The sequence below is a fragment of the Typopeltis vanoorti genome, chromosome 5 (genome assembly GCF_054136105.1).
Source record: "Typopeltis vanoorti isolate ZY-2024b chromosome 5, IOZ_Tvanoo_1.0, whole genome shotgun sequence".
NCBI classification, from domain to species: Eukaryota; Metazoa; Arthropoda; class Arachnida; order Uropygi; family Thelyphonidae; genus Typopeltis; species Typopeltis vanoorti.
Genome location: NC_143553.1, coordinates 126347915 through 126372900, shown reverse-complemented (window position 1 = coordinate 126372900; position 24986 = coordinate 126347915). Strand labels below are relative to the sequence as shown.

The window sequence follows — 24986 nt, the reverse complement described above, 5'->3', positions numbered from 1 at the left end:
ATCCTGTGCAAATCTCAAATCCTAATGTTGGAATATTGTTCTCATATTTGGAATGGGGCATCAAAAATCTTCCTTGAAAATTCTTGACTAAGTAATGATTTCTCTCTCTCTCATCAAACTAACTTCCATTAGACTAGGTAAACTAAGATCATCTCACAGATTATCTTAGTTTACCTAGTCTTTTCCACATGTATTTTCACAACTACCATCCTACTGAACTGTGATAATAGTGTGTGATGACACTGTGATAACACTAACAATGCCTGTCCATCACGGATTTACAGTCTAACTGCAAATCCATAAACTGATCACGGAATCTAAAATAATCATCATGTTGGAGGCTTAATGGATTGTATACAGCACTCAGAAAGGATTAAAACAGAATTTAATTCTTCCTATATTTCGTCTCAGTCACTGAGACATCTTCAGGGATTAGAAAAAAACTAATGTAACATCTCATCTCATCATCCTTATACCCTCTTTTACCTTGCGGTGTCGAGGGTCCATTGATCATCGGAACTCACTCTGTTTACAGGATAAGGTGGTCAGCCTTATGCCCTGGTGTATCCTATGGCCTGTAATGTTGAGTTCTCAAGGCCAGTTTGCCTGCTTTGCGGGATGAAAAACCCCAGAATAAACTGGGGGAAAAAACCCTGCTGTCCACGCCCAAGATTGGCTAACTTGGCTATGGCTGAGGAAGATCCTTCAGCTCCTCACGTCACCGACGGGAATCGAACCTAGGACACTCCTTCCCCAGGCATACGGTCGCAAAGCGCATAACCACTAGGCTAACTGTGCAGACTTCTAATGTAACATATATATACAAATACCACACAATACTTAGCCCAACCACATGGGTGACACTAAAGTCCTATCTAGGTGGGGCACCCTCTAAGGGCAGTTGTAGGTGGCCTGGAATGTAAGGTGGAACCTCTGGTGATAAGTGTTTCCCAAATCTTAGGAAGCTTAATTTAATGCAACCGTATTTATTAAGATTTGGTTGATTCTTGAGAGATGCTGCTGATTCTAAGAATAGTCTCTCTTTTTTGAATTTGCTGTGGTGGAGCATGGTGGTTTTTTCCCATGAGATTCTGTGGGTTGTATTCAGGACATGGTCAGCCAGGCCTGACTGACCATAGTCATGGTTGCAGATGTATGACTTGTGTTCCTCAAGGTGGATGGCTGCAATCTGCCTGTCTGTCCAAAGTATGCCAGCTTAAAGGAACAGGTTACTTTATAAACTCCAGGCACTGAGAGAGGAGGGAGCTGATCTTTTGTAGTCCGGATAAGGGTAGCAAGTTTGTGGTGGGGCTTGAATGCTATGTGTAGGTTATACTTTTTTAAATTCTTGGCTATTTTTTCGGATGTGCCACAGATGTAGGGTATGGTGATAGCATTTCTAAACTCTTTCTGAAGAGAAGACTGGGGAAGGAACTGATTATTTTTTTAATACTGTTCATATTTATGAATTTAGGGACACAAAACACGTGTTGAAAAGATTATTTTACTGATTAATAATAACTTAACGTTTCGACCCCTGTATTGAGGTCATCATCAGAAGGATACATGTGTATAAGAACCAAGCTACATGCTGTTGCACTCTATACAGGTAAATTACATCTACGTTGTTAACTAATCTTTTTTCTTAGCCTGCCCTCTAGTGATTAAAAAAAAAAAAAAAACACTACAATAAACTCTGCTAAAGTCCTCATGTACTAGGATTTTTCTGGAATTATACAGTTCACATTGTTATATTACGATTATCTTCTGGATTGGTACAGTGAGATTGCTATTGAATGTTCAGGGGAAAAAAAAAAAAAAAAAAACTTCACCAAGTCTTCTTGTATTGAGATTTTTCTTTGTGGTTGCTATGAAGGTTGCAGATCGGTCCTCCACATTCTTGGAATGGTTAGACCATCATTTTTATTCAGATTCAGATCATGTTTCAGCATTTCACATGCTTGAATTTCTGCTCTAACCAGGTTTTGGTGCGGTGTAGGGACTTGGTACGTTTCCAATCAATTCTGTGGTATGTTTGGAGTGCGTGGTCAGAAAGGCCGGTTTTTCCAAAATGGAGGTATTTTATATGTCGTTTCTGATTGGGATGGTTCGCCCTGTTTCCCCTATGTATGGTATGTTACATGTGCATTGTATTTTGTAAACCCCTGGGTGGGCTAGGTGTGGCAGTGGATCCTTAAGTAGGTGTCTTAATTTTGTCGGGGGTTTAAAGGTGGTTTTGATGTAGTATTTGTGTAGTGTTCTGTCTATTTTCTCAGAAATGCCTCTAACATTGGTATAGCAATAGCATTCTTGAAATCTTTTTTTGTTATTAGTGGTATCTTTGTAGAGGATCTTGTGAATGGTTTTTATACTGTATACATTTTTTATAAAGGTATGTTTGATGGTCTCATATTCATGGTTAAGAGCTTGTTCATTTGAACAAATAGTTTGAGCTCTGTGTTTAAGGGTGCTTATGACCCCTAGTTTTTGTGTTGGGTGGTGATAAGAAGTTTTGTGTATGTACTGGCCTGTGTGTGTAGGTTTGCGGTAAACTGAGAAGGAGAGACAGCCTGAAGGAAGACGTGTGACAAATGTGTCTAGGAACAGAAGAGAGTTGTTTTTTTCCATTTCAATGGTGAATTGGATGCATTTGTGTTGTTTGTTTAGGTGGCTAAGGAATGTATTTAGTGCTTCGTGGCCATGGGGCCAAATGGCAAAAATATCGTCGACGTATCTGAGCCAAATTTTGGGTTTTAGGCAAGCCAACTCTAGAGTTCGTTGCTCAAAGCCTTCCATATAAAAGTTCGCTATTGGGGGGGGAGTGGTGAGCCCATGGCTGTACCCTCTTTTTGAAGGCAAAAATTATTTTGCCACACGAAATATCCGGAGCGGAGTACATGGGCAAAGAGGGCCGTGATGTCATGTGGAAATATGTTCTGTAAGAGCAAGATAGTATCATTGATTGGGACATTGGTGAAAAGGGAAGTTATGTCAAAGCTGACTAATAGATCTTGGTCATTGAGTGTAATGTTTTTAATTTTGTTTATGAAATGTTGTGTATTTTTTTATATAGGAAGGGGAATGACCAACCAATTCCTTGAGTGTGGCAACTAATTTTTTGGCTAAGTGGTAATTCGGACTGTCGATTCCTTCCATAATTGGACGTAAAGGTGTCTGTTTTGTGTACTTTTGGCAGGCCATAAATTCTGGGCACGTGGGCATACTGCGGTATTAGTTTTTTAATTGTTTCTTCCAGCCAAGTGTTAACTGATTTAAGTAGTTCAGTAGTTTTCTTTTTGTTGCACTGAGTGGGGTTGTTTTTAATACTGTGATCGCTGTAGTCAAGCTCAGTTGTAAGGGCAGTTCCACTGGAACAAAGATTGTGGGCTCTCTTGGTAAGCGTTTTAATAATGCCATATTGTTGAGTGGGGGTGGTGGTGTTAGAGTTTGTGAATGTATCTGCCTGTCTGCGTGAGTTTTAGCCTCCAACATGATGTCCTCACACCACTTAAGCCTCTACACACGAATCTAAAATTTAAAAAAAAAAAAAAAAAAAACATCAGCTAATGCCTTTTTATTCCCGTATAGGGAGTAGGCAAGGCCGTTTAGCCCTATCTAACTTTTGGAGACTGAGTGGGGTTCAATCTCCACTGGCAGCCAATCAGATATAGCTGGCCCAAGGCTATCACTAATTAACCGGCATGCAGTGAAGAGAGATGGCTCTTCAAGTGTCGCCATCTTGTGGTCCCTAACACAATATATTTAATGTCTGAAATAATGTGGGTTCTACAGTTGATTTTCTTGAGTTTACGGGATGAAAAAAACCCGCTTGCTCATGCCAGAGATCGACTAACTCGGGAACCAGTCTAAAAAAGACTTAGAAAAATTTCCTCTAGTCGACGACTAGATTCGAAACAAAGTCTTCCTTCGTGCGATCAAGCAGCGTGGTGTGCAAACGCCACATCCACTGCTACACAGGTTATAAATCTGATATTTATAACATAAATGTCACCTTTAACACAATTCCAAAAATCTAATGCAATGAGTATTCAGGGAGCAAGACAGCCACACCCAATCTACTGGTCAAGTAACTTCTTACTGAAGAAAGTCTTACTTCATAGTAGTAATGAAAAAAGTTCCTTTCTTGTTGTTTAAGTGTTCCAAAGACTTTTTTTTTAATTTATCGCATATCTCAGGTATATCCAGAAACAAATAACCTTTTTTTTTTTTGTTGTTGTTGTTGTTTTTTCAACAAAAAAAAAAAAAAAAAAAAAAAAAAACCATATTAGCTTATTCCCCCCCCCCCTTTTTTTTTTAATATATTAATTCATACATGAAAGGGAGGAGAGCCGAAAGATGAGTTTCTTGACTCCATGGAGGTCTGTTAATAATAAATAAACACATTACCGCTATATATATGCAGGGTAAAGGCAGAACACAATTACAGACAGATCGGTTCATCTTCTCAATAACTGAATTTCTTTAAACAATAAATTACCCGATAACCACAGTAATTAACTTTAATGAAATCAAAGTACAGATATTTCAAACTGAAAATAACAGTACATCATCAGTGTGTAGAAACAAGCAAATCAAAGAAACGGGAATAGAAGGTACATGCAGCAGTTAGTAGTTTGCCAATTAAAAATTGTTGCCGCATGCTAGAAATTAATATTGAGGTTTCATGTATTCAATATAATACTGATGTTCATTAATTCTTTTTTTTTTTTTTTAAAGAACTTTGGGCAGACAGGCCATTCTGTGGAAAAAGAATTAATGAACATCAGTATTATACTGAATACATGAAACCTCAAAAGTCTGATCTGGCATAGTATTGATACTAAATACAGTATCAAGTGTGATGAAGTTCGTCTTCTCCTTAGAAGCAGGTTTAAATATGAAGTCCTTTTCAAAGGAAGTTGCAAAGCCCTTTTACATTGGCCAAATCTGAATCAGAACGATTGTCTCTCTCCCACAAAAGTTTGGGAGATTATTTTATGTAACCATCAAAAATAGTTTTTAATATTATTTATTAATATTAATTTCTAGCATGCAGCAACAATTTTTAATTAGTAAACTACTGACTGCTGTATGTACCTTCTATTCCCGTTTCTTTGATTTGCTTCTTTTTATGCACTGATGATGTACTGTTATTTTCAGTGTGAAATATCTGTACTTTCATTTCATTGAAGTTAATTACTGCAGTTATCATGTAATTTATTGTTTATAATCATGCCACAGGTACATTTAAAGATTAAACTGAATTTCTTAAAGCAGTTGCACTTTTTATGCTTCATTTTCAGTCACTTTCTTAAGATCTTCCATAAAGCTGGTTATAATATCTCCAAATGACAATGTACACTGAGCTTTTAGGGCAAGTCAAGACTATCCTGGGCTTTTACCACTGGTGATTCACATTAAATCTCTATATAATCTCTGAACAATGGCCAAAGATCTAGATATGTGCTAGCCTAGTTGGTTGAGTGAAAAGCATAACCCACTATTGAAGTCAACAGGCCGTTTTGAATCCCACCATGGGCATTTACGTATGTAAGAGTCTTTAAGTAGGTGGTGAACAGGTGTGAAGCTCCAGGCCTGAAATGCCATACAAATTCCTGGTTTGGTCTCTACAACAGTTTCCAGATTATATATATATATAAAAAAAGAAAATAATAAAATAAAAACCTTAGCCCATCTGTGACACTAATGTACTATAGGTTTACAACATTTTATGGTTGGGAGTCATATTTAAAAAAAAACAAAATCATGAAATCACAAAATACAATTGGTGGAAATGATATCTGAAATTTGATGCTGATGTGCTTTTTGCTTGAGTTGCTATTAAGACAACACTATACAGATAACTTGAGAAAGTTCTTATTAATGATTCAAGTTTCATTTATTTGTTTATTTTTTGTTGTTATTAATTTTATTTATTTATTTTTTGTGATAGATGTTTCAGTGTAGAATCATCTCTAATAATCATTTATAACATTTATAATAACACATCATAAAAAAAAAAATGAGAGGATCAAGTAAATAAGAAATAACCATTAAAGATTCAAACATAAATGAAGCTCTTCTTGGATTTTAGTCTCATTTAAAAGATACAAAATTTTAGAGAGAAGTAATTTGTGCTTAGTTTAGATTCAGGTAAATATAGCATACAAAATTCTTACCTGTCCTTCTATCATTTCATATGCCAAGCATCCTAAGCTGAACCAGTCAGGACTAAATGAATACCTTTCATTGTCTATAACTTCTGGAGCTAAATGAAAGAAACAAGCAATTATCTTAATCAAAACCTTGCACAAAATAAATAAATAAATAAATAACAACAACAATAAAATAAAATAAAAACATATCATAGAAGAATTAGAGCAAAAAAAAAAGATTGCCAGAAAAAATGAATAAGGTATTTTTATTTTATTTTTTAACCACAAGTTGATATTTATACAAAACAAAAAGTAAATATTTACTATATTAACCTCTCTACCGGCCGTGGTGGATGAAATAGTGAGACCCAATTGCACTTCTTATCCGTGTTATTCAATATGTGTTACAGAATCATATCCAGATTTTGCTGAACGTCTATAGATGTCATGGCCGGTAGGGGTGTTAATGCTGAAGTTGATCAAAATATATTTTTAATTCATATAAATTAGCTCATTGCAATCCCAGTTTACATAAACTAATTTAATCATTTTGACTCACCAAAGAGATAAACACACCACAATACTTTAATGTTATTTTGAACAATATAGAAGTATTGTCACAAAGCACACAACATAAATGCAACTATACCACAAGGCCAACTTTCCACTTTGCCTTCTAATTATGAAGCACTTCATGTACTGAATTTTAGAGCTCAGTTCCTACAGAGCTGCATAAAAGGAGTAAACAGAAATGCCTTTTAAAAAAGGGGGGAGGGGGGGGGAGAAGAGGTAGATCCAGCACACCATAAACCACTTTTCAAGATTTATGTGATACAGTAGAAGCAGCTTCTAGTGGCATGAATTTCAGAATTTTCTGAAGATTTGTTCAAGTTCAAAAGCTACTAGGAGAGGGGAAAGAAACACATACATATACACACTTGATGATTGTAGACTGAATTTAATATAGGAATTTTTCCTACTTAATACACTTCGATATAGGACAGGATATGATAGGCTGCTCAGATGTTGGTCATTTGACATGTATTATGCAGTTTTGATGTCAAATAAAATAGAACTACACACCTTAGATAATCAGAAAGGAATACCTATATAAATGATAACTATATATGCCAGCCTGGTTGGCCGAATGGACAGCATATCCTCTCTCCAGCCAAAAGGCTGCAGGTTCGAATCCTGCTGGGCAATGGATGTTTGTGATTGTCTGTGGAAATACCAGTGGTGATCAGCAGTAGATGGCATTGGTGTAGTTGCAGTCAGTTGATAATTGAATGGTGGAGACTGAGTTGTAGAGCAGTGCCCCTCCCTCGATGAGTTCTTAGACTCCCTGGATGTGTCAAATAATAATAATATATGTGTGTTTAAGTCTGCAGTTTTAAATAAAATAATTTCCTCCAATCTTTAATCTAGTTTGAGCAAATACAATTGCCAGCACAAATGTTCCATATTACAGTTAGCTTGCATTACAACAAATTTAGACACTTATGATTTCCTGAGAAGTAACAGCCACAGTCCTACAGCACCAATGCTATTTTACCTCAAGATTATAAACAAATTAAAAAATTTGCTTACAGCAAAACTACATTTACTAGTTGGATACCGAAATCCATGCTGCAAAACTGTTAAATCACTGAATATTTGTGTTTATTTTTAATTTAATCTACCCAGCACAATAATGACACTGGAAAGGTAAGTTACTAGAGCAAGCAGATATATATTAAAAAAAAAAAAAAAGTCAGGACTAGATGGAAAGGTCATGAGCATCAAATTCCTGATATGTACCATCAGGGAAGGGGGGGGGGTATACAGGATATTATGATAGTACAACATGAAAAAGTTACACTACCTTACAATCAACAATTTTCCTCCAAATTAATCTGTTATCTGCCAAGACTCCAGCATTATCAGATTTTATATTTCTGTCTTCTAAGGCACTTTTACTGTATCAATCCACTATATCTTGTTCTTCCTCTGGGTGGCAAAGAATATCTGTTTGCTAATCTTTCTTCTCCCATTCTGTTTAAGTGACCATACCATCTGAAATTAGCTCTGCTAACACACTAGATGAGAAGGTAGCTCAACCTAATATTTGCAATGACTGGCTACAGAAAAGTAGCTGTTCAGATCATAACTGGACTACTCCCAGTAGTGCTTACTTTGTGTGTGTCCCATCTACAAAAGTTTCATTAGTATCACAGATAGAATTCATGATGGGAAAAACTTGCTCCAAAGACTAAACATGGAACTTTTTATCAAATCACTTCATCAGTAAGCCTTTATTAAGCATGGTTGTAGTCTCACATCAGCAATGAAATACATATCACACCTAAAGACATTCACAAGCATTCATGCTCATAAGGGAATGTGAACCCATAGTCTGTTGGTTGTGTAGCCAGGGCTTTACCGTGTAGACAAACTAGGCAACCGCCTACGGCACAAGCCATGAAGGGGTGCAAAAATTCAAGCTATGCTTTATTCATACTTTACTAAAATATCAAAATTAAATAGTGATATATGATTTAGGTATCTATTCTTTTTCCTTATCCCTCACACATCACTCTATTTTACTATTTAACTCTTGGTTCTTTTTTGTTCCTTACCTAAATTATTTGAACTTACCGCTATTTAAAATTCAGTTAAGATAAATATTTTAAAATATTTATCTTAACTGAATTTTAAAATGTTAACATTTTAAAATATTAAATTTCGGTATTTTATAACTTTTTTTTTTGTAAACGAATTCATCATCATCATGCATATCAAGGATTTAGGCCTAGCATGGCCTGTTCCGGCCTTAGAAGTCATCGTTGAATCGTTTAAGAGGACGTCCTGGTTTTCGGAGTTCTAATTCATCCCAAAGGTGTTCTATGGGATTGAGGTCAGGGCTCTGGGCCAGCCAGTCCATTTCTAAAACATTGTCCACAAACCATTCCCTCAAAGGCCTTGCTTTATGGCAGGTAGCATTGTCATGCTGATATAGACAATAGTCATCACCGAATTGATCTTCTACCATAGACAGTATGCAATGGGTCAAAATGTCTTTGTACCCTTCTGCATTTAGATTTCTGCATAGTGTTATGAGAGGGCCAAGTCCATTCCATGACACTACAAGCTTGCAGGAATCTTTCTCCAGGCATTCGCCACACCCAGACCCTCCCATCAAACTACCACATAGTAAAGCATAATTCATCACTCCAAAGAGGACGTCCTGGTTTTCTTTTCCCTAAAGGTTTGTATTTTAACGCTTGTTTTGGTAATCTTTCTGTTTTCATTCTTTGAACGTGTTCCATCCATTTATGTTTAGATTTTTTAATTTTTTCTATTACTGGTTCTTGGTTTAATTCTTTCATAATATCTTCTTTTCTTTTGTGATCAAATAGGGTATACTTTGCAGTTTTTCTCATAAACTTCATTTCTGTTGTTGTTAATCTTTGTTTATCTTTTTGTTTTATTGTCCAGAGTTCGCTTCCATATATTAAGACTGTAAGACATGTAAATGAATTATAACAGAGAATTTTCAAATTAATTAAAAAAGAAAATAAAAAAAAAGCCCTATTAACTTAACCTGAAAGACAATTTTATTTTGTTTAATGTCAATTAGAAACATTTTAGTTCATGTGGGGATTTTCCAAACAATGTGTGGAGAAAGCAGGGATTATGGAGATATTGAAACGTGTTTCAATATCTCCATAAGTTGTTCAAAGTATCGAGCAATTGAATCAGGTGAGTTCATTTTATTTTCGATAATCAATTATTAAAAATTAATTTGTTAAAAATAATTTAAAAAACATTAATTTTTCGAGTTAATTTTAGTGTCCAAAATGAATTAATAATAAATTAATAATAACGTGTGAGTAATTAACAAGTCTGTGAGTTTTTCCGACTGTTATCACGCCCAGTTCCTCACACATTTTTAAATCACTTCATATCACCTTTATCTATTGTGCTCTCAAGTTTTATATAATCTATAAGCAACTGGATACTCTCTTATAATTAGGTTGAATGGAATGAACACGGCACAGAAGAATAATTAAACACAAGTTTAATAGATCCTATATTTCGTGTCTGTCACAGAGACATTATCAGGGATACAGTCATAAAATTGTAATTTTGGCTATAAAGCACACACAAAAACATGCAAATAAAAGTAGACAAAGTTTGACTGCAAGCCTAAAGTCCTATTAAGAGTGTTCTGCTAGCCTTAGCTGTTGAGCAGAAGGCATAAAAATTAACATTTTATTTCAAAACTGCTGCTGATTCGAAAAGTCTTTCAAGTTTGTATTTGTTGTGTGAAGTATAGTAGTTTTTTTACCCATTTAATTTTGTACAAGGTATTTAAACACATGGTCAGCTAGACCTGACTGACCATAGTAATGGCAGCAGATGTATTTGTGTTCTTCAAAGTGGATACTGGCAGATCCCCCAGTTTGACCATAACATAAGTTGCAAGAACAACTTATGTTATTGTCATGATAAGTTGGATCCTTAGGAGAGTGGTAGCTGGCTTCAGATTGAGGTTTGAAAGAAATGCACAGACTATATTTCTTTAAAGTTCAGATTATTTTTTGATACAGGGAATAGTAATAGCATTACTGTAATCCGTATGTTGAGAGGGATGTCAAAAACAAGTATTTCATTGATTTTTTTGGCATTGTAGCCATTGGACATGAAAGTCTATTGAATAAAGGAGAGTTCAGCTGTATGGGGAAACCTGGTTGGAAACTCTGTTGACAAGGGCTTTAATAACACCATATTGTTGAGGGGGTGGATGATGAGAAAATTTATGTATGTACAATCTGTGTAAGTGAGTTTATCTGTAAACTCAGAAAGAAAGGGTGCCATTGAGAAGATAAGTGATTAGAATGTCCAAGAAAGGCAGGCTACTGCTGTTTTCTCATTTAAAGTGAACTGGATTTTCAGGTGTTGGCAGTTGAGGTGGAACATGTCGTCAATGAATCTTAGCCAGATAAACATTTTAAGAGTGGCTGTATCAAGATAATTGTTTGTTTCAAAATGTTCCATACAGAAATTGGTTGGGAAGGGGGGGGGGGGGACATTTACTTCACTTGGGAGGATACCATATCTAAACAGCTAGAGGGTACAGTTACCAGAATGAATAGCAAAACTGAAAAGATCAATGATGTCAGTGGGGAAAGCATTTTTCAGTCAAGTTAAAGTGTCAGAAAGGAAAACATTGATAAACAAAGAGGTGACCTTGAAGCTCACCATATCAGTATTATTTAAAATTAAATTCTGGATTAAGATTTGAAATGACTAGAATTTTTTTATGTAAGATGAGTTTAGCAATTAAGTGGGGTTAAAGATTTAGCTATTTGACAGTTTAAAGGAAGGAGAGAGGATCAATAGCATCTATTATGAGGAAGGGATGGGAGGGTTATTGGATTTATGAATTTTAGACGGCCTGTATATCTGGGAAGTAAGGTAAGGGGGATTAATAACCTGATAACCATCTCATTGTGAATGATACTCATTCTCCCTCTTTTAAGCTAGTCAAAAATTAGCTAAATCTTTAACCCCATTTAGTAGATACACTTCATTTTATATAAAAAAATACCACTCGTTTCAAATCTTTAATCCAAAAGTTAGTTTTAGATATAATGGTTTAGAAGATGTCACCTCTGTCAAAAAGGGGGATATTGGTAAATATCTCTTTCTGACAGTTTAGTAAAGTTTACTGAAATATGCTTTCCCTCCCTAACACTGATCTTTTCATATTTTGTCATCCATACAACTGAAGAGGCAAGGGATCTTGGTGTATTGGTGGATAAGAATTTAAAGTTCAAAGGTCACATAGCAAAAGTTGCAAATAAAACTCAGAGGGTAATTGCTATATTGAAGCGAATCTTGACATCTAAGGTTAATAAAGTCATTTGCATGCTTATAAGGCTTGATAAGACCTGGATTACTGTGCACAGATTTGGTCTCAGAGGTTCCAAGGGGATAAAGAAGCTGTGAAAAAAGTGCAAAGAAGAGTAACAAAGATTATATCCGGATTATGGGATTTAGATTATGAGGACAGATTGCAAGTATGTGGATTGCAGACTCTGGCTAACAGGAGAAAGAGGGGTGATATGATAGAGGTCTATAAACTTTTGAATGGGTATTATAGCATTTCAAATGATGAAATTTTTCATTATATGGAAGGCAGAGAGAGAACACGGGGGCATCCATGGAAGTTAAGGTTGTTCCCAGTCAGGAAAGGGGTAAGAGCTAGGTTTTTCTCCCAGAGAGCAGTGAGTGGAATAATTTGTCCTTAGGGGTAGTAAGTGCATCTAGTTAAATGAATTTAAGGGAAAGTATGATAAAGGGTTGGGTAATTTACAGCCTCTCTCGATGAGTCCTTGACTCCCCGGAGGTCTCAGATAATAATGATGATAATAATAATACTCTCCAGGAAGGACACCATATATAAACAGCGGACGATACTAATTTTTCAGTCAAGTTAAAGTATCAGAAAGGAAAACATCGATAAACAAAGAGGTGACCTCGAAGCTATATGGAACATTTTGAAAACCATGTTCTTGATAAGACCACTCTCAAATCTTCCATCTGGCTAAGATACATTACACTCTTTCTTCCTCCACCTCAACAGCCAACGCCCCAGAGTTCAGTTCACTTTAGAAAAGAAAACAACAATAGCTTACCTTTCCTAGATACTCTAAAATTATGCAGTTTTCCACTGGAACACTTTCTGAGTTCACAGAAAACCCACCCATATAGGTATACAAACACATATTCCCCCCCCCCCCCCCGCGCGCCCACACACACACAAAAAAATAATAATATTGTATGATTCGAACCCTTGTCAAGAGAGTCTTCAACTTCTGTTCCAACCAGGTTTCCCTTATAGCTAAACTCTGCTTTATTCATCAGACCTTCCTGTCCAATGGCTACAATGCCAAAAAGATCAACCAAACTACCTGTTCTTCTCATCGCCTCACATTCTTCTCAATATACAGATTACAATAATGCTATTACTAATTTTCATATCTGGAGCACCTCAGAAAAAATATTCAGAACTTTATAATCTCTGCATTCCTTTCACACCTCATTTGAAGCTGGTTGTCATTTCGTAATATTCTAAGCCCAATTTGTCTATCTGTATTCTCATTTCAATCTCTGTCACTGCAATATCTCCAATATCTCCTGGATAAATACACCCTCACAAAGTGATCATGCAGTAATTCAACTATTTCTTCAGTGACCTACCTATTGCTATAAGTGTTTAGTGAAATTTAATTACCACAATAATTCTTTCTTTCTTTCGCTCACCATGTAACAAAATATTTTCCATATCATACCAGATCACCCTTCTTGACCACGATGAGAAAGCTCATATAAATTAAAGATACCAAGAAATTATATACTTGGTTTAATCCTTTATTTAAACAAATTATATATATATATATATATATATATATATATGTGTGTGTGTGTGTGTGTGTATAACAACCGATATATGTGTATGTATATATATGTGTATATATAGATTTAATGACTCCAAGACCGAGATAACATATAAAGATTTTAATGATAAATACTACTAGTTTCGGCATATAGCAGCCTTCTTCAGGTATTTATAAAGGAAAGGAATACTAATAAACATTGAATTATTTAAACAAACTGTAAATTACAGGTACAAATTGCCTCACATAATCGATACATAAAAACGTTGTATTTTTCAAGTTGTTCCAACTGGCGTGCCATTGTTTGTTGCAATTGTGCGTGCAAGTTCACGTGAATGCCAATATTGAATAACTGCAGCATGGCTATCTGGGATGTTATAACTTAAATTATTATTTAAGTGGACCGGGTTCAGTAGGATTTCCCTTGATTCTACGATTTTCCTTTCAAACTCATCTTCACAGCGAAAAATATTTTCTGATCTATTCCAGCATACAGAGTGGCTTTGTTGGTCATCATTAGGATTATTTGAAAAAAGAACATGACTGGATAACGCAGTTGCATGAGATCTTTTGTATGAGATGTCTCTCTTATGCTCTTCTATGCATTGTTCAATAGATTTGTTAGTTTGACCAAAGTATGGGATATTGCAATCACACCACAATTTATATACTCCAGGGTACTTAAGGTTGTGATGAGTAGGTTTTGGATGGCTGATTAGAGAGCGGATTTTTGGAAGTGTGGTGAAGAAGGTCCTGATGTATGTATGTATGTATATATATATACATAGATACACTATTGATGAAACAAATAAAAATGAAGCAACCCAATAACAGGATGCATTGGATCAGAAGGAGAATCAGCAATCAACAAAATGGAATTTTATTAAAAGATTTCTGCATATATAATAATCTGAAAATCAGCAATACTTTCTTCAGGCATAAAAATATACATAAGTACACATGAGAAGCAAGAGGAACAAAATCAATAATAGATTACATTATTATTAACAACAAACTAAATAATAATATCATGGATACAAGGGTTCTTAGGGGGAGTGAAATTGATAGTGATCACATGTTAGTTGAAAGCAGATTTGAATTCATAAAACAAACCAATATCTGATAAACAATTTAAAATTCACCTCCTAGAACAGGAAAGTATATTAGAAACTTATTACTAACTATTATAATAATGGAATTAACTCACGTAAATTATTCTTTATTCGTAGAATTTTCACCTGAGTATCACAGGCATCATCAGTACAGGTACAAGACTAATTAAACAATAACTGTTATATTCACAAAGCACCACCTAAGTAGCTAAGGTTAAATTTCCTAAATTTATTTAATTATTATATAATAATTATTTGATTATTCTTTTTATTTTTTATTTTATTTTTTTTTTATATACAGTGATACCCCGAAGTTACGCGGTAGGTGGGACCAACGAAAAGCGCGCAAGTTGAATTCGTGTAACTCGGGGTATAATTTTGCATGCAATTTATATATACAAACATACAATTGGGAACAAAGGTTTACAAAAACACCTATATTTTTTAAGAAATATAATCATAATTGTAGTTTTTCATACATAAAAAAAACAAAGTTATTTCGATGTCAATGGTTTCATAAAATCTAATAGATTCGTCTGACGGCATAATGTCTTTTTCTTGTCAGGCAAAATTTCTTCATAGCAAGTCAGTGATTTTTTTATTCCTTGCCTTGTGGCTACAATTCGTTCCTTGTTAGAATCTATGTCCTCCAAAATCTGTAAACCTTTCTTAATTAAGCTGAGACCTTCTGTTAATTTTGCAATTGTCATGTGCTTTTCTGGTAAACTGGATTTGAGGTTTCGGTCTCTTCAGTAGCGAAGAGTGTCTCTAATATTGGAGACACCCTAAGAATCTCCGATAATCCTTACAGCATCTAAAACATTAAACCGTTTCCAAAACTCTTTAACAGACATTTTGCTTATTTTGCCTCATAGCTTCATTCAGACTTGCAAACGAACGCCGTGTGTAGTACACTTTGAATGTTTTTCTTTTCTTGCTGGCTGTAGAAGAATCGGACTTGCTTCTTTTGGGCGACATTATTATTTTTTATGTGATAAAATTTTTATCAAGAACATAACATTAAACAATCGCAAGGTTTGTAAGACTATAAAAATTGTGTATGAATGGAGACCGTGCGAAACACATTAGTGCTTGTTCACAGCATGTGCGACACTGACGAATGCGGCCGGCGCCTGAAAGATACGACTAGTCGTGAGGCATGAAGCAGGATGGGAATACGTACATATAAGAAACCACGTAACTCGGGGTATGACTGCATATTAAATATATATGTGTGTGTGTGTGTGTGTGTGTGTGTGTGTGTGTGTGTGTGTGTGTGTGTGTGTGTGTGTACAATTATATGTTAGGAAAGATTTGCTGCTTTATAAAGTACTATCTCCCACAAGGGGGAAAGACGTAGACTATCGGATCTGTTTAGGTTAGGGGAGTGAAGTAATGTTTCACATGTTTCTTTGTATAGCCGTTCCATTAGGAACCGACTTTTGTGAATGACTTTTGTCTTGTTCCACTTAACTCTATGTCTGGTGTTGATGACATGTTCTGCAATTCCAGACTGTTCGGGTTCAAGGTACTGGATGTACGACTGATGTTCTTCTAACCGGACCTGAGCAGATCTTCCTGTTTGTCCGAAATATGATAATCCACACGAGCAGGGAATCTGGTAGACACCTGGATAGCTGAGATGTGGGAGCTTGTCCTTTGGAGACATTAGGAATGTGGAGATTTTTCTGATGGGTTGAAAAGCCACACAGATATGTAGTGGTTTTAGCACCTTAGCTATGCGTTCACTAACCCCTTGTACATAGGGGATAGGGGTATGTGTAGGTTCTTCTGTACTTGAAGAGGATGCTGGAGCAAGATACTTAAGCTCTTTTTATGAAAGACTTCTTATAGCCATTGGATATGAAGGAGGAATTAATATACTGTAATTCTTTTTGTAAAAGTTCTTCTGAAGAACAAAAGGAATTGGCTCTATGAACTAGCGTTTTTATAGTACCTGCCTTTTGGCTGGGATGGTGATGTAATTCAGCGTGGATGTACTGGCCTGTATGAGTCTCTTTCCTATAGACTGTGAATTGTAGATAACCATCTGGTTGGCAAAGAATCAAGAGGTCTAGAAAGGCTAACTGCTTATTTACTTCTACTTCTAGGGTGAACTGGATCCTTGGATGAAGTGCATTAATTTTTGAGAGAAACTGTTGTAGTTCTTCTGAGGTGCTCTTCCATATGGCAAATCTTTCCTAACATATAATTGTATACACATATATATATTTATATATATATAAAAAAAAAATAATAAAAAATAATTTAAATTATTATAATTGAATAATTAAATAATTATTATTTAATAATAATTAAATAACTAACTAAATAATTAAATTTAAATAATTAAAAATAAATAATAAATAAATAAATAATAATTAAATAAATTTAGGAAATTTAACCTTAGCTACTTAGGTGGTGCTTTGTGAATATAACAGTTATTGTTTAATAAGCCTTGTACCTGTACTGATGATGCCTGTGATGCTCAGGTGAAAATTCTACAAAAAAGAATAATTTACGTGAGTTAATTCCGTTATTATAATAGTTAGTAATATGTCTACTCATGGTATTTCCTTACTGAAACTTCTTAGAAACTTATATAAAAGTAGAATAAGAGATAAAATAAAACCAACCACAAACAATATTGAAACTGACTGGAAAAATATAAAGGAAACCATACTAAAAGCAGCAGAAGAAAGTTTAGGATACAAGTCGAGGAAAAGGGAAAAAAATGGCTCAGAACTTGGAATGATGACTTAAAGGAATTAATCGAAACGAAAAAACAGGCTTTTAAAATCTATCTGCAAAATAAAAACACTGCTGACAATATACAATATAAGAAATTACGGGCTGAAGTCAGAAAGCTTTCCAGAAGTATACACAGAGAAGATTGGAGTAAATATGTTAAATCATTAGAGCAGGATATCACTGGACCACAAAGAATAGGTTTTAAAATTTTCAGGCAACTACAAACAGCAGAAAATGACCAATTAAGAAATAATCTAATTTCTAAAGGAGATTGCATAGAACACTATAAAACATTGTGGAATGAAAAACAAGAAATACAAAACAATGACAAAACTCATAAAATTGAAGATATCAATACATAGGAAAGTACAGAAGAAATAGCAATGGAAGAATTAGAAAAAGAATTTAAAAACTCAAGAAATAGAAAAAGTTCAGGCCTGGATGGAATATGCGTTGAGCTCTTTAAATATGCAGACAATAGATTAAAAGAAAACCTACTTAAACTCTTCAATAATATCTGGAAATATCAAAAGATCCCAAAAGAATGGGAAACTAGAGCAGTAATAAATATTCACAAAAAAGGTCGCAAGGACAAATGTGGAAATTACAGAGGCATTACTCCCTTAATAACAGCATCTAAACTATATGCAAACATCTTAAAGAACAGACTAATTAAACATACAGAAAATTATTTAGAAGAAGGACAGTGTGGTTTTAGAAGAGGGAGTGGATGCACAGATGCCTCTTTCACAATGCAACAGATCATAGAAAAAAATAAAAGAATTTAACCTGCCCAGTTTTCTTCTATTTATTGACTACAAAAAGGCATATGATAACTTGAACAGAAATCTACTCTGGAAAATATTATAAGACAATAAAATACCTCCCAAATTAATTAAAGCAATAAAAAGTCTATACAGAGAAACAAAAATTTGCATCAAATTTGCAGATGGAACATTATCAGAACCTATAACTATAAATAAAGGAACAAGACAAGGTTGCGGCTTATCCTCAATCCTATTCAACATTTATATAAACAGAATCCTAAAAGAATGGAAAACAACTGTCCAAGATGGAATTAAACTAACAAATAATAAACAGCTAAATACAACACTTTATGCAGATGATCAAGTACTAATTTCAAATTCAGAAGATAAACTCCAAATTGCAACTAACCATCTAAATGAAATAGCAAAAAAATTTTTAATGAAAACATCTGAAACAAAACAAAAGCTATGGCAATGTGTGGAAACACCATTCAAAATGTTAAAATTATGATTAACAATAAAATAATAGAACAAGTTACAGAATTCAAATACTTGGGAAATATAATCTCGCAATACAATACTGATTCAGAATTGGAAGCAAGACTACAAATTTACAATAGAATCAATGGCATAATTAAAAGAAATTTTGAAAAACAAATCACTAAAGAAACTCAATTAAGATTACATAATATGATCTCTAAACCCCTGTTCTTCAACTTGTGGTCTGCGAACCAGTGCCAGTCTGCAGAAATTTCTGGTGGTCTGCCAAAAATTTCTCCCCAATTATGTAGCAGCTACATTGTTGCAGCCGAGTGGGACGCTGCATGTGACAATGTGGCACCCGAAGTATAGGCGAAGTGAGCAGTCGTCGAATGCCAACATTGTGTCAGCTAGCCTGTCGATGACAGGTGAGCTGACACAATGTTGGCATTCGATAGGCAGGCAAAAATTCTTGTTTTATCGCGGTCGTCCATATTGTTTTCTAATATTGTGTTGTGGTATTTCGGAAAACAAGTTATTTCTTTCTTAAAATTTGAAACCCTACAAAATGGAGACAAAAAAAGTCAAACAGCAAAACCTTTTAACCTTCTTTAGTAGAGGCAAGGACAATATTCAGGAGATAAGTAGTGATGGTAACGAAAGTATACCAAGTACTAGCGCTTCAAGTTTAGAAGAAACAAAGAAAAAGAAATATGTTGATACTTCGGAATGTGCAATACAAACCAAAAAAAGAAAAGGAAACTTTGTTAGGTATTTCGACAAGGACTATTTAAAGCTTGGTTTCATTGTGGCCCCTGGCAGTGAACTACTGCCACGGCCTTTGTGTGTAATATGTTCTGAAATTCTGTCAAATGATGCTATGAAACCTTTCAAACTTGCTCGTCATTTGTATTCGAAGCACAGAGATTTTATTGATAAGCCACTGGACTTTTTTCAAAGATTACGTGACCAGATGAAAAGTCAGAAAAGTGAAATGAAAATGATGACGACTAGTGACAAGTCGCTGATTCGAGTCTTATTTAGTTGCTCTTCGAATAGCTAAAATGAAAAACTGTTTACTATTGGTGAGGAGTTAGTAAAGCCTTGCATCTTAGACGTCGTATGAGAAATTTTGGGTCCTCAAGCCACTAAAAAACTGAGAGGCTATATTGCTTTCAGACACCATCATTCAGAGGAGAATTATTGATATGGCCACCGATATTGAAAAGCAAGTTGTAGAGGGGATAAAGAAATCGAGATGTTTCACGATTCAACTTGATGAATCAACTGACAATAGTAACCATGATGTCCTACTTTGCATCGTGAGGTATAGTGAAGATGAAGACTTAAGGGAAGAACTTCTTTGTTGCCTTGACTTACCTGGACAGACCACTAGTTCAGAGATATTTAATGCTCTTGCCGGATATTTTCAAGCGCAGGGCTTAGACTGGAGCAAATGCGTCGGAGTGTGTACGGACAGTGCTGCAAGCATGACTGGACATCGCTCAGGAGTAATTGCGAAAATATAGGAAATCGTGCACCCAGCGGTTTTGTCCACTCACTGTATGATCCACCTGGAGCACCTAGCTGCAAAGAAGCTTTCTACTGAACTAAACACTGTGATGAATGACACGGCGAAAATCAATAATAAAATTTGTAGTCGAGCTATGAGCTCCAGGCAGTTCACGACACTGTGTGAGAGTATGGACTCACACCACCAACATCTCCTTCTCCATGCAGAAGTGAGGTGGTTATCGAGAGGAAAGATTCTTGCATGCCTTTTCGAACTGAGGGAGGAAGTAAAGCAGCTTCTGCGAGAGTGAAAATCTGACCTACTGGAGCCTTTGTTGAGTGAGGAATGGATGGCTAAGCTTGCGTACATTGCAGACATATTGAGCCTTAGTAACAAACTTAATATTTCTCTTCAAGAGTCTTGTACAAATATTTTTACACTGAGAAATAAAATAGATGCATTCAAACAGAAGCTGGCTCTTTGGGATAGTCGCATACAAGAAGAAGATATAGAAATGTTTCCACTTTTGGGAGAATTTTTGTTTGCTGCTGATGTCAACAAGAAAGTCATAATCAACATAATAAGTCAACATTTAAGGGATTTAGCTGACAACTTTAATAATTATTTCCCTGAAAATGAGGATCCTCGTAAAGGTAACCTCTGGATTAATAATCCCTTCTTGGAAGATATAAAATCATGCGCACTTGATCCTCATGAAAAAGAAAAGCTGATCGAATTGCCTTCTGATGTCACTCTGGTGTTGAGACAATGATTACATAAAATGTAATCGTTATCTCAATTTTGGATATCACTCGAAAAAGAATATCCATCTCCGAGTTATAAAGGTATCAAATTGTTAGTCGTTTTTTTTTTGACTTCCTATCTGTGTGAAGACTTTTTCAGCCATGTCAGTAATAAAAACAAACAGAGAAATCGAATGGATGTTATTGCAGTGCTTCATCTCTCAGAAACAACGCTCCAGCCACGTATATATCAAATTTTCTAACCTCTAAGCAGCAACAGAGATGTCACACTAGCTAAAAATTGTAATTTTATAACATTGGATTTAATAAATAAAATACTATATACGTTGGTTTATGTCTTAGCCGTCAGGCGGTCCGTGAAATATTTCTCCTATTTTCCCCTGGTCCACAGGGGTAAAAAGGTTGAAGAATGCTGCTCTAAACCATCTATCAAAGTTGGAAAGTGAAACCTGGATTCTAAAACAAACAAACAGACAAAGATTGGAAGCAGCACAGATGAAGTTTCTAAGACCTCTCCTGGGACTCACTAGAAATAAAAGAACAATTAGATACAAAGAACATCATACAAGAAATAGAAGAATATCAGCAAAATTGGCTAGAAAGGATGAATAACATAGAAAGGATGAATAACCACATAGAAAGGATGAATAACAATAGCATTCCCAAACTAGCAATAAATATAAACCTACAGGAAGAAGAGACCGCAGACGTCCAAGATGGAAAGACCAACTACATCTGCAGAGCAGGAACAGGACATAAAAAGCCTATACCTGAATTGCTCAGACGATGACACACACACACACACACACCATCATGCGTATCAAGGATTTAGGCCTAGCATGGCCTGTTCCAGCCTTAGAAGTCATCGTTGAATCGTTTAAGAGGACGTCCTGGTTTTCTTTTTCCTATTGGCTTGTACTTTAAGGCTTGTTTTGGTAATACACACACATATATACACACACGCACACACACACATATATACACACACGCGCACACACACATATATACACACACGCGCACACACACACATATGCACACACGCGCACACACACATATATACACACACGCGCACACACACACATATGCACACACGCGCACACACACATATACGCACACACACACATATATACACACACGCACACATATATACACACACGCACTCATACACACGCGCGCGCGCACGCACTCATACACACGCGCGCACGCACACTCATACACACACACAGTCATATACACGCACGCGCACGCACACACACACAGACCCATATACACATACACACACAGAGGCTAATGACTTCACATCACTTGCCTTAGTATCCTATAATGCAAAGCACATATCCATATGGACATGTATAATACTTTGCATTATGGGAAGGGTCATTACCCAGAATGGTTTCAACCTTTATTCAGGTCTCATCAGTGGGAGCCAGACACAGAGGTGATACTAAGATTGAAGTAATGCAGAAGTCATCTTTTCATATACGAGTAGCCAAATTGTGTCACACCTTATTATTAAAATACTCTGGATTAGAGATAGTTGTTGGAAGTTTTTCCAACTCATGAGCAGTACAAAGCTTGCTGGTCACCCTTCTCATTATATTCCTTCTACCACATTTTCCTTTTTTTTTTTTCTTTTGTAGCTCCTGCTTAATAATCTATTTATCCATTTATTTCCCATCAATTTACACTCCTGATCCTAGATATGCGGTTTAATTTCACACTACTTCCCTCAAACACTCCTTGACCATTTTTTATGCACTGCTAATATCATAATATACATGGAAAATTATTTTTAACTACTATTCCCACCTTTTACCATTCTTACTCACCCATATATCCTACAGTTCCAACTCTTCCTCTTGTTGTTTCACCCTCTGGAATATGAACTGCAAGTCCTAAATCTGATATTCTGACGTGACCTATTTAAATAAAAAAGTGAGGTTCATTAATCAGAAAATAAATTTAGAAGTTCCAGAATATTCATCAGAACTGATCAAAATTTTAGCTCATTATTACTAATCTTTCACCAGGACATAAGTCTACTCTATATGGATGTATGCCACTTCACCCCTAGTTAAACATAAGTCTTCTTCTTTCTGCAAACCTACAGTATGTAAGTACTATGGAAAAGCTAAGGGTTATATAACTTGGATTAAAAGTGTGTTTAATCTAAAGATTAAACACTACTTTTTTCAAAGCCATTTCAAGTCTTTTCTTTCATGCTTACACAGTGATCAGAATACATTATCAAAAATTATGGAGACAACTACCGTGTTAGAGCAAAACTTTAGTTTAATATAAACCAAAATGAACACTCGACGTTTTGACCTTCATATCAAGGTCATAATCTGAAGCATACACGTGTATACAAAGAAACAAGCTGCACTACAAATCTACATGGTTTACTAAAGTTACTGACCAACCGTTACAACAATTATTGGCCTGACCTCTGGTGGGGGGGGGGAACCTTTACTACATGAAAGCTACAGTCCTATTATTATTATCCATTAGGTTACAAAATTAAATTGGGCTGGAGAGCAACATGTTTTTATATATATATATATATATATATATATATATATATATATAAACATGTGATTATGCATATAAATTTCAACTAATTGGTATGGAAAAGTTTCCAATAAAAGCTGAAAATTGCTTCAAGTCCTCCAGTATGCTGGAAACTAAGTAGGCTGAATATGTGAAATACTTGGAATTTTTATGCCACCATTATCATTGAGATTAGGGTTGTTAATCAGAGAATTTCATATCACACAAAAATGTAAAGAGCAGTTTACATTTTTGTGTGATGTGAAATCACACTCTCAACACCCTACACCAATCAATTTGGTGTAGGGTGTTGAGAGTGTGATCTGAGAGACCTGCTTTACCTCTCAAATGTGTCTTTTTTTTTTTTTTTTTTTTTTTTTTTTTTTTTTTTTTTTTATGTGTAGGGGATTGTATGTTGAGTTTCACCAATATAAGGTAAGTTGGTGCAGGAGATGCAATAAACTACAGGATGTGCCAATGGGAGGAGAGGATCCTTAGAGAAGTTGAATATGTTTTTTTAATTTTATAGGTGAGTTAAAAGTGGCATTAAGATTATAATGGTGTAGGATTCTATTGATTTTTTCTGATAATCCTTTAATGTATGGAATGGCTATGGTTTTAGTGTAATCTATATTCTTTTTTGATGAATTTTATGAAGAACTTTATTAACAGTATTTTTGTTATACCATTATTTACAAATGTGTTGTTAATAATTTTTAATTCTTGTTTAAGAGCTTGTTGATTAGAGAAAATTGTTATAGCTCTGTTTTTAAGGGTGTTAATGACTCCAAATTTTTGCGACGGGTGGTGATATGAGTTAGCATGTATATATTGGCCAGTATGTGTTGGTTTGCACTAAACCGTTAAGGATAGACTGCCTGAGGGAAGACATGTGACCAGTGTATCCAGGAACGGGAGCGAATTCTGATTTTCAATTTCAATAGTATGCATTCATGTTGCTTGTTCAGGTGGCTAAGGAATGTGTTTAAAGTTTGTTGACTGTGTGGCCAGATAACGAAAACATCGTCAATGTATCTAAGCCACACTGTAGGTTTTAGGGTAAAGGAATCAAGAGCACTTTGCTCAAAAGCTTTCATATAAGTGAGTCCATGACCGTACCTTCTTTTTGTAGGTAAAATTTATTTTGCCACACAAAGTAACCATAACGTTGCGCAGAAATTTGTTATGTAGGAGAAGAATTGTGTCACTGATTGGGAACATTTGTGAAAAGGGCAGAAACGTCAAAACTAACTAATAAATCATCTTTGACAAGCGTTACGTTTTTAATTTTGCTTATAAAGTGTTGTGTGTTCTTTATATAGGAGGGGGAATGACCTACCAACTCCTTTGATGCTAATTTCTTGGCTAGGTGATAATTAGGGTTGTCTATTCCTTCAACTATCAGCCAATGCGAAACATTTTGTTCGTTTACTTTAGGAACACCATATA

The 24986-nt window shown here is 35.3% G+C and overlaps 1 protein-coding gene across 2 annotated transcripts in view; it reads right to left on the bottom strand.

Moving 5' to 3' along the window:
* Positions 1-24986, bottom strand: part of LOC150106798 (G protein-coupled receptor kinase 2-like) — a 308070-nt gene that overhangs the window by 128606 nt on the left and 154478 nt on the right. For both annotated transcript variants that reach the window (XR_016548329.1, XM_090392711.1), the window contains exons 10-11: positions 22817-22906; positions 6180-6268 (exon numbers count right to left, since the gene is read on the bottom strand). Coding sequence is in view for 1 of the 2 variants with exons in the window: in XM_090392711.1 (XP_090248837.1) it covers positions 6180-6268; positions 22817-22906 (179 nt within the window). In the remaining variant the exon portion in view is untranslated. The remainder of the gene's footprint in view (positions 1-6179; positions 6269-22816; positions 22907-24986) is intronic.